We start from the raw sequence: 10,813 nt of genomic DNA on the forward strand, positions 1-10,813 counted from the left end.
TCCTTAACCGGATCGTTGTTTGGCAGAAGAGCCTAGAAAGAGGAGAAACGAAGAGGGAAGCGACATATGGGGGTTGTGAGGAGGGCAAAAAGTGAAGAGTGGGAGACAGTAATGGGCTAGAGGTTGAAGTTGCACTAGTGGAGACGGTAGAGAAAGGAACACAGAGAGTGGTAAGGAAGAATAGTGTGAGAATCAAGTAGGATGTTCGGACATCGTTAGAAGGGGAAAGATGAAATAGAAGGGAAGAGGAAGAGGAAGGAGTTGAATGTTGGAGAATCATGGAGATAGGGGAGAGCAGTAAAGATTCATGAAACCAAGAGAAGAAAAACGAAGTCGGCGAACAGTGTGGCTATGGAATGCGGAATCAATGGAGAAAGGACGAATAATCCCTCGAAGGAAGGGCAAGTAGAGGAGAGATGAGAATATGTTGAGAGAAGGGAGAGAGAGAGAGAGGGGGGGGGGGGCAAAGAAAAGAAGTAGAAAAGAACAAATGGAAATTCAAGATGTAAATTAGAGGGAGCTAGTATGAATCCTAGAATGAAATGCTGCTGAGGAGAAGGAAAAAAAAAATGGAGAGGAAAATTGATGACAGTTAAATCCTGAAAAGGTTCCTGTGGGAGAAATGCAAAAATAAGAAATCAAAATGAGGCTAAAGTGTAGACCTGAGGAGAGCAGACAAGAGAAATAACCTGTGGAGAAATGTGTAAATTAATACTAGTAAAAGAACACTTGACTTCTCTCTTTCAGAAGACAGGGGGAATAATATTACCCTTAACATACGTCAGTAACAAGTCAAAGAAATGTGCACTTTAATCAAAAGGTAGAGTTTTGTGAAAGTCTCTTTTTATTTTCTTTATATGGTTGTACGCATATGACATCATACACTGTAGTAGTCTTCTCATCCAGCAGTGACTACGCAGATACTTTAAAAATTTGTAACTTTTGAACGGATTGTCCGATTTTCCCCAAACTTTCGCTGATGTGTTCTACTAATATTGCTGCATTCACTCAATCCACATGTATAAAAAGGTGGACTTGTCCTTTAAATAATCATTAGCCCTTTAAATCCCTATCATGAGATTAACTAACTTTTAAAGTATTAGTAAACTGATTTACATAGGCCTTAATGTGCAATATGTACTGGCAGATACATTGTACTTTCATAAAGCTTCTTCTTGTACAGGGAGGCTTATACACCCCAAATGATCAGAAGATAACACTATTTTCCAACGATGTGAAAAGCCATGGTTATAGGGGGCACCTGAAGAACCCATCCAGTGATACACTGGTTTCGAAAAGGTGGAATACCACCCCCTACTAGCCTTTTGACAAGACCTCATGGCTGAGGAATGAGACTAACTCGCCACACCGAACACTGCGAGAAACGAGTGAACGCGAGACAGAATGGCGGCAGCCGGCCTTTTGAAACCTGGGTTTTTTCCCCTACCGCCTCCAGACAAACGCAATTATGAATTATTCATATATTCATAAGTCAGAGCTTAGTTGGCATGCTAACGAGGACGTGTCAACGCTGGCAATGCAGGCAGCTACCACAGGCAAGAAGCGCAGGCTGGATACGGATGAGCGAGCCGCCGAAATGCATACTTATGCGTATCTTTAGATGTGACAGCATTGTGAGTGATTGGCCGCTACCTTTTTGGTAGCAAAATCGGCGAGAAACAAGGCTCAAGATAAGAAATTCATGTCAGGTTCAAAAAGGCCTTGAGGCTGCGCCTCTCAGTCTCGCATTCACCTGTTCTCGTGCAGTTAGTCTCTTTTTCAGCCACGAGGCCTTGCCAAAAGGCCACCTCCCTACTAGTGTGACACTGGCCTCCAGCAGAGTTGACGCCTTTCTATCGGCGAGCCCTCAGAGTTCATCCCTAATCACGTAGTGGTTCCCGTCGAATCTCTCATCGATTTCTGGCGTCGACTCCGCGCTTTCACTCTCCTCCCATTTGAGGAGAGCCGCATCCATGTTTTGAGTGATCTCATCCACCGTTGCCATGTCAACAGACTTTCCAGCGAGTCCATCAAATATCTGTGAGGAGGTTAATATTCAGAAACCAAAAATGTAAATATGCATGCATGTCAAACAATCGAAGCAATGCAGTTGGAAGATGAATTAGATCAGTGAGGTTAAAGGGATGGTATAGTTTCAGATGAGACAGGCCTTCAGGTTTCCAACGCTTCTTGATGATGATATTTTTGAGATGAGAAACCTCTTATGAAATATGAAAGAGCATATGATTCTAAGAGGAAGTCTATTTGATGAAAACTGGTTTCGAAATGGCTGAAATATCCAAAACAAATTGATCCTAATAAAAGGTGGGACCCACCTTTTATTAGGAAAGCTTTGTTTTATTTTATTTTTGGATATCTAGCCATTTTTAAAACAATTTTCATCAAATAAACTATGAATTCCGCTAAGAATCACATGCTCTTTAACATTCAATTGAGTGGTTTCTAAGTTAAAAGCTGAATCCTCACCACAATCAATACCATTCCAACCCTTTAAGACAGTGGAAATCTGTTCTTTTAACATTTGTCAATATTTAGACCCAATTCAGATACATATCCCAACCAATGTGTAAATGACTGTGCCAAGTACTTTACAAAATTATGGCAAAATTTAGCTGATGGCATAACGTACATTACCAGTGATAATCCAGCGCCTAATTGCAACAAGTGGTGTTAACCTACACCTAAAAATATGGTCAATTTGATATAGAACTAATACAAGGCTCATCTTGTTTCTGTGAGCAATGATTCAAAATTGATAAGTCCTGGACAAAAGGTCTGAAGGTAACAAATAAAGATCTGGAACATAGTTACAACCTTGTATGAATCATTGTGGGATATTACCTGTAACAAAATTATGATAAGTAAAAGCCATGTTTTATACTTTGTTCCTACTAATTTCCTTGAACCAAACTAGTGTATGAATGTGTAGGACCCTGTGGGTGTTAATATTGCTTTGATTATATTTGGATTGCTTCGTTTACTTTGGTGTGAAATGCTTCCCCTCCTAGTGACAAGGGTGACCACATAGGAACAAAAATAAAGTATCAAAAAAAAACCATGCACACACAATAGCAGTTTAATAACTACCTCGTATTGAGTACAACAGTAAGAAATGATATTTCATATCTCATGACAGAAGAATGTTCTCCACATATTCCTTGACATTCTTACCTCATTGCCATACTCTTCAGAACCACCGAGGTAGCGGACATAATTTGCAACAAAAATTTTCCTCTCCAGGCCATCTGGAGAAGATTCAATGAGTCTCTGCAGTAAGTATCTGCATATTATTTTTTTTTAAGAAGACATAAAGAGGAGAAAAATTCATGTGCAATCAATATAGTGCAATCATAATGGGCAAAATTCACTGTTTCAAGGAGAATCTAGTTTAACAAGACCTTTCTGAGTACTGAAACCAGCATGGCATCATTAAAAAAAAAATATACAAAAAACCTCAGAAATGGACACATGCTTCTCTGTCAACGATGACAGTTCGATATTGGAATGTGATCCCACAAAAATATGGTGTATTATGGGACTTTCTCAGTATTCAAATGCCTTAGTCATGCATATTTCTGCAAATGATGCTTGCATAGAGGCAAGGTCACTACAATGTCGTAGCAATTCATGCAGATGTTTTTTAACAGGTTTTAAAGATGGAGTAAGTAGTTGTCTGCATTCACTCTAAGCTATGCTGATGGTTTGAATATGCACAGTGTAGGCCTATTGAAATCTCTGTGATTTCCTGTCCAAATGAAGTCATCATTGTAATATATACTAGTGAGGAATAGTAGCAGTACATTATAATTCATCTAAACTTTACCCACTTGATTGGTAAAAATAACAGCTAACAGACTTGTTTGCTGATCTTTTTGCATTTAAAATTCCCACTGTATATTTCCCGATTACCACATGAACACTATACCCACAGAAATTGCTCATATTGGAACGCTCACATTATTTTCTTAATATTATAAACAGAATTGTCTGATTCTGCACATTGGGAACTTTTACTTCATTGTTAAAATAATTACACTGAATTTCATAAAATAACTGAGGTTTTTGCAATTTTGATGAGAATTACATTTAGAACTAGAATGTATGTCTTTATGGTCCAACTTTATATCGTTTGCAATCTTGTAACGGATCAGTACATATTTGACAATTTGGTGGTATGAGACCATGACCACTACAGTTTTGAATAGGTGGGACTACACATCACTCACTCAATCATGTCTCTTGAAATGTGGAAGTACTCAAAGTCCTCTGTGTTTGAGGGCTCTTGGCCCATCAGAGCGATGCTGTGTTGCCGCATTGTGTCGGTATCCAAGGCAGACACGTCCTCAGCCTCCAGGTACCCCTTGCCAGATTTGTCAATCAGGAGCCAAGCCTAAACATATATGAAAACATGGATGACAAAAGTGCAGATCAATGACTAAGATCTTTGAATGTGAGTTAAAATATATTTGAAACTAAGCATTCAGACTTCATTGCACATCTGATTACATGGTTGTATCAGACAAACCATGGGTCAGTTGGCTAAGGTAATATTTTTACAACTCCAATTCAGATCCTGTGACACCATCAGATCTGAGCCCCTGGATGTAATCAGAATGCTACAAAGTATCAAAATCTGCTTATATACCGAGTAAAATAACAACGGTGACATTTCAAGCATCCCTCAGCCTCTAACTTAGATCAGTCAAGTCAGGAGGTAATGCCTCTACACTATGATCGGGCAATATGCTGACTGGTAACTATTATGAAAATCATTCTCCTGTAAATTGTCTACCATGTGCGAGAATGAAACACGATCTATAAAACTTTGCTGACAAATGGTAGGTTTGTAATGGGTCAATAAATTTGTAAAATATCCTCATTAATTTTTTTTTTAAAAGGGCTACACATAACCCTGCTATTTCAATTCATTTGGAACAAAATTACACCTGCTGCAAGACTGGCAATGTGTGATTTTTACGTCTTGTAATGGCAAGGGAAGTAGTTGCTAAACACTTTAAATCTGCATGAGAAGGGTCCAATTCATATGATTATTCAGAGACCTCAAGAATTACAAATTTCTGAGTTTTCATCACAGGCAGGTAAAAGTTTGGTATGAAATATTAAAGAAAAGGTCAGCAATAGCATTGACAACATGACTGCAGTTATCATGAATAGAATGTGCTTGATATTAAAGTAATATGCAAAGTTCCAGTTAAAGAATTCAACAAGAGGAAGTGTTGAGAGCCTCATACTTAACAGAACATCAGTTCATGTTAAATTTTATATCTAATTACTGATCAGAATCATTCCATTTGGTAAATCATTCATAATTATGGAGTTGAAATCTCTTGTTTTCTATCCTTCAAAACATGACATAACCCTATAAATAAACATGATACATATAGATATATAGATTAGTATTTCTTTCTTTTTCTTTTTTTTTTTGGAAGGGGGGGGGGTGTGTTAATTTAGTGATACATGTACAAGGTTATGTGTAAAATCCCCTGTACAAAACATTACCAAATGAAGTATGGGCGTAATGCAGTAAGCAATTAAAAGGGTATCATATCTATTCTCTTCCCATGTTGTGAGAATAAAGTTTCATATTATAAAAGAATTATAATAAACTTGTCACAACATTTCCATAGATGTACTTAAACTATCAAAAATTACATGAGTAAGTGATGCACAAGCACAGTAAACGATATGGGCTAATTGTGACATGTCTAGGTTAAGCAGAAAATTCCTTCTCGCAGTTTATAACTGTGAGGGCACTATCACCTCTCTCACGCTTTCTTCCAGTTCTTCTTCTTCGAACTCTGGCATCATGTTGGACATAAATTTGAGCAGGTCTTCCGCAGTCAGTTTTCCTTTCTCCTCTGCAAATGCCAAGTAACTTTTCCTGTGAGTCAAGAAATCATAGCAGATAAATTAAAGAGAGAGAAAAAAAAAGATCTAAACTAATTTCTATATGATTGCCAAGCAGTGCATTATCACTTTGCAGATTGGTAGAGGAGCGCACATTGGTATCAATTTCAAAAGAAAGATAGACAAGTATATTGTACCATAATATTACAAAACAAATGCCAAACAATCAAGATGCCAAATATAACTTCTATATGTTCTGCAAACTACACAGGAATTATGGTATTACATTTGCTGATGGAAATAACTATATAATCAAGTGACTTTAGGATTGGGTCAAATTTCATTAAGACAACAGTTACAACAATTTGGTGTCAACCTAAATGAAGGCATGCCACTTGACGTTTTTGATCACTAACCAGATGAAGACTAGCCCTGGGCATACTTGGGTAGGTTTCTATGGGAAATGTGTGTTATAGCAAAATCAGCTCATCCTCAAAAGGTTAAGAACATAGACATTGGCTATCATTTTTTTTTTTATTCTTATCGGTTAGTGGATTGTTGTCTTTGTTTTCTTTTTCCTAATGGTTTTCAGTGATCGTTTCAGGCTGCATATGATTTCTTTTCTCTGTGAGTGCTGAGATTTACAGGACAAGTCCACCTTCACATACATACTCTTGAGAAAATGGAGCAGTATTTGTAGAACACATCAGTGAAAGTTTGAGGAAAATCGGACAATCCGTTCAAAAGTTACAAATATCTGTGCAGTCACTGCTGCAGAGAAGACTACTACAGTGTATGATGTCACATGCGTACAACTACATAAGGAAAATAAAAAGAGAATTTTACAAAACTTTGCTTTTTGAATAAAGTGCACATTTCTCCGACTTGCTACTGACGTATGTTAAGGGTAATATTATTCCCCCTGCCTTCTGAAAGAGAGAAGTCGAGTGTTCTTTTGTTGTGCGAGAAAAATGGAAATATGCTGAATTTTCTTTGTTCTTTCTTTATATCGTTGTACTCATGTGACATCACAAGCTATAGTAGTCTTTCCATCCAGCCGTGACTGAGCAGAAACTTCAAAAATTCATAGCTTTTGAACGGATTGTCCGATTTTGCTCAAACTCTCACTGATGTGTTCTACTAATATTGCTGCATTCACTCAACCTACATGTCTATGAAGGTGAACTTGTCCTTTAACCCTAACCAGGCCGGGCTTTTTTGGGTGTTCTGTGGCCGGGGAGGGGTTGATTCAACCCCCCCCCCCCGAGATCTCGGCCGTCGATCGCGCAATCGCCATGAAATTTGGCACGTGCATTACCTGTGGCGTAATCTACCAAGCTATACAAAAAGAAATGGAAATTTTCGTCATAATAATTAATTATGCTAATATATGCATGAAATCATACATTTTGCTCTCAATCAGAAATTTAAGCTCCTAGAATCCTAATTTTTGGTAAAAACATTCTTTGTAGCATTCCTAACAATGTACTTTAAAAAAAAATTGGTATCAAAATGAATTTCTTATGTATTTTATTGTTTTATGAATTTCTTATCTATTTCTTTGTTTTTTTGACCTTTTGTTTTATTTTTTTTTTCCGCAAAATTCATGACAGAACCTATATTAAGCATAATTATGCTAAAATTGATAAGTTTCAGCCTATAAAAGTGAAAATAATCATATCTTTATGAATAAGAAGAGAAAACTCCATTTGCATAGACTTTATACACAAAATCACGTTTTTGAGCCATTTTCGGTCTGACAGGCATGTATAAAATGTTATGCAGCATCGTAACGGTATGCACGATTTTCGCAAAAATGGTGTCAAAAGATGCGCGAGACTTGAAAGTAAAAAGTCAGCGAACGGGGCGGTCAAAAAATTTCGCGCGGCGGAGTAGTGGTGAAAAATGTCGAGGGGGGGGTTGATTCAACCCCCCCGGCCTTTTTAGGGTTAAAAGATTTTCTGCTCCAGTGGCTTACTGCATCATCCACACATCCATGTTGCCCATTGTCATCACACCAGTCCCCGGCCAGCTCCAGAGGACATCGAGGTCACTGAGAGGGGTGTAGTCGATGCGGGTCTCGTTGCAACCGGTGTCGTCAAAGTGGCCGATCCTGGCGAACAGGATGGACACGGCCATGTTAGGGTCACCGTATGAGTTCACCTGATGGTAGTAGCCTGTGACGATCAAAATAGAGATGGGGGGGGGGGGGAGATACTGTAAAACGAGGAATTTTTGCGTGCATTTTAATTTCGCGAATTTCGCGAGTGCCAAGATTCGCGAAATTAAAATGAACGTGAAAGTTCTTGTCTACACTATATGCATTGAATGCCAGTGGCAGTTCGCGAAAATTTCATGCCGCAAAAAAGGCCGTCGGCTCCAATTCACGAAAAATTCATGCCGCGAATATATCATGTTTTACAGTAAGTACTTCAGTCGGACGGTTGGAGGCTAATTGGCTTTCATATCAATATAACTAGCTGATGTGACTGCTCATAATTTATTTCATGCTTATCCCCATACTACATCACATTCACTGTATGCTCTAATTTGCTTCCTTTGATAATCAGCATAGATATAATGGAGCTGAGTGTCAGTGAATGAGGGCTATATTAATCCCCTAATTCTTCTTGGACTTCAAGTGGCATTTTTATGATGGTAGAAACTTTTATGCCGGACTGGGATTTTTAACCTAGGATTTCAATTTCAGGGATTGATCTAACATGCTGGTAATATATCACAGAAAGTTACACCTTGAACGTGCAGCCCATTACATAAGTGGTAAAAAGATTTTTCATATTACTAGCAATTTGACCACTTAAACACTCACAAACACCAGCAAGATAAATTTAATTTTACACACCAAAGCAAACTGATAATTATTTGATGCATCATCACAAAGCCATATGTGTCAGGATTTTGTTGTTGTTGTTGTCTGCAGCAAGTTGGGAATTTAATTTGCCCAACTTCATTACACACACACACACACACACAAATATATATACATACACTGTATAAGATATATCTATATATTTAATCATTAAAAGTTAGAAAACTGTTAAAATTGTGTTGCCAAATTCAGCTCTATGCACATTCCTCTACCTTTTATGATCTCAGACTTTATAAGGGTAAAAGGGTGACACACCACCACTAACTTGCAACTCTCTACTTATCCTGTGGTGAGTTTTGCACCTACATACAACATATGAAGAGTTTGTTTGCAAAAACCGATAAGTCCATATTTGCCAAATGGAGATATTTGCGATTAAAGGTCAAGAAAAATAAAGAGAATAATAAGAAAATTTCTGCTTCTTTTGATCATAACTTCAAAAATGTACCTTTATATGTAGTGACCAATATATCATTTAAAAGGTATTATTTTGTACTTTATGACAGAGACCGTACTTCAAAATATTCAAAAATGGACTTATCGATTTTTGCGAACAAACTCTTCATATGGTATGTGATATTTTGGTTGGTAGTGTGTCATATGTCATGCAATGTATAGAACTGAAAAATTCTAAACTTACAAACTAAAAGAAGCATATGCCTGTACACCTTTGCCTGTATGTGGTATTAAAATTATGTAGCAGTTGGTAAAATTTTGCCTCACCTTTAGGAATAAACAAACAGTCCCCAGCATTGATGGTGATGTTGGACCACCTGATTTTGGCAATGTCAGGGTACTTGAGGAGGTCCACACTGTCTGGTTCCACTTGTGAGTTCCCTCCCTGCTCTCTCTTGGGTTCCCATGTCTTGTACAGCCATTTCTCGTACTTGGGCTCAATCATCTTCCACAGCTTGGTGCCTTTCATCAGGCAGTTGATGGTGTTGAAGGCATCTTTGTGGATGATGCTCTGCGTGTTCCCCGAACTCATCCACAGGTCGACCTCGACGATGCGCTCACGCATGTTTCCGCACGAGATGCAGGGCGGGACGTGGAAGTCCTCGTAGAGCGGTTCGGGAAGCTGCGAGACGATGTACGTGTCCTTGTCACGGAAGGTCTCCAGGAAGCTCCGCAAGGTGTCACGGCCGAGACCTTTCTCTCCCAGAGGGATGCGGCTCTTTCTCTCGTGTTTTCCCTCCAGCCGGACTTCAACATCACCGTAAAGTTCTTTGAGGTTGCCCTCAGTCCACTTGGTAAATCCAGGGCTGTGGGTGGCTGCCTGTCGTAGGACGGCCACTCTGCGGACCGACACATATTTGTCCCAAAATACTTGAGGACCTGGGATCTCGAAGAGTTCGTCGATGTCGACATCCGGTGGTTGATGACCCCCAAATGGCTCCAAATGGCCTCGTGGCAACTCCTCAGCCTCCAGACACAGAAGTGTGAGATGGAGAAACAGCACTTGGAGCAACATTTTTATCATTGTCATGCATCATCTACATGAGAGAGAGAGAAAAACATAATTGTGAAAGATATGCAATAAGGAAAAATAAATCAGTCTCAGTATCTTTTACAGCAAAGAGAAAGAATTCACTCAGAGTGAGACATATATATAATATATAAGGCATTTTTTTCAGTCTTAAATGTTTTTTTTTTTCTTAGTTCAGCAATGCATCCCAGTTTTTAATGTTATAATTCATCACAATTAGGGCCTACATAGATCAGACAGAACAATGTCATAATGACATTGATATTCTAGTTACCTTTCTTCTGAGATGAGACACCATATCAGCGAAAGAATGTAAAGGATGGGGGTATGGATACTTTAGTTTGAAAATGCTTTCAAAAACATACAAAAGACAAACATGCAGATGTTGTGATTACTGGTGGAATGTGTGCTCTTTTTTGTTTTTGTTTTTGTTTGTATTTTATTCTATTTTTTTGTTGGAAGGAGGGGTTGCAGAAATAATATATTATAATCAATAGATAAGTGGGGGTAGGGTGATATGTCTAAAAATACTGATCTTCTTCAATAAA

General features: G+C 38.4%; 1 protein-coding gene across 1 annotated transcript; it reads right to left on the reverse strand.

Annotated features, from left to right (window-relative positions):
* Window positions 1–1,631: 1,631 nt before the first annotated feature.
* LOC139732234 (uncharacterized) lies at window positions 1,632–10,250 on the reverse strand. The gene is made up of 6 exons (XM_071643110.1): window positions 9,503–10,250; window positions 7,868–8,066; window positions 5,803–5,923; window positions 4,248–4,411; window positions 3,193–3,301; window positions 1,632–2,038 (listed from the first exon to the last, which is right to left on the reverse strand). The coding sequence occupies exons 1-6, from the start codon at window positions 10,248–10,250 to the stop codon at window positions 1,868–1,870; spliced, it is 1,512 nt and encodes a 503-aa protein (XP_071499211.1). The 3' UTR covers window positions 1,632–1,867.
* Between the last annotated feature and the right edge of the window lie 563 nt (window positions 10,251–10,813).

Source organism: Diadema antillarum, unplaced genomic scaffold (assembly GCF_040938485.1).
Source record: "Diadema antillarum isolate AM-2024a unplaced genomic scaffold, OU_Dant_1.0 seq00000407_RagTag, whole genome shotgun sequence".
Lineage (NCBI taxonomy): Eukaryota > Metazoa > Echinodermata > Echinoidea > Diadematoida > Diadematidae > Diadema > Diadema antillarum.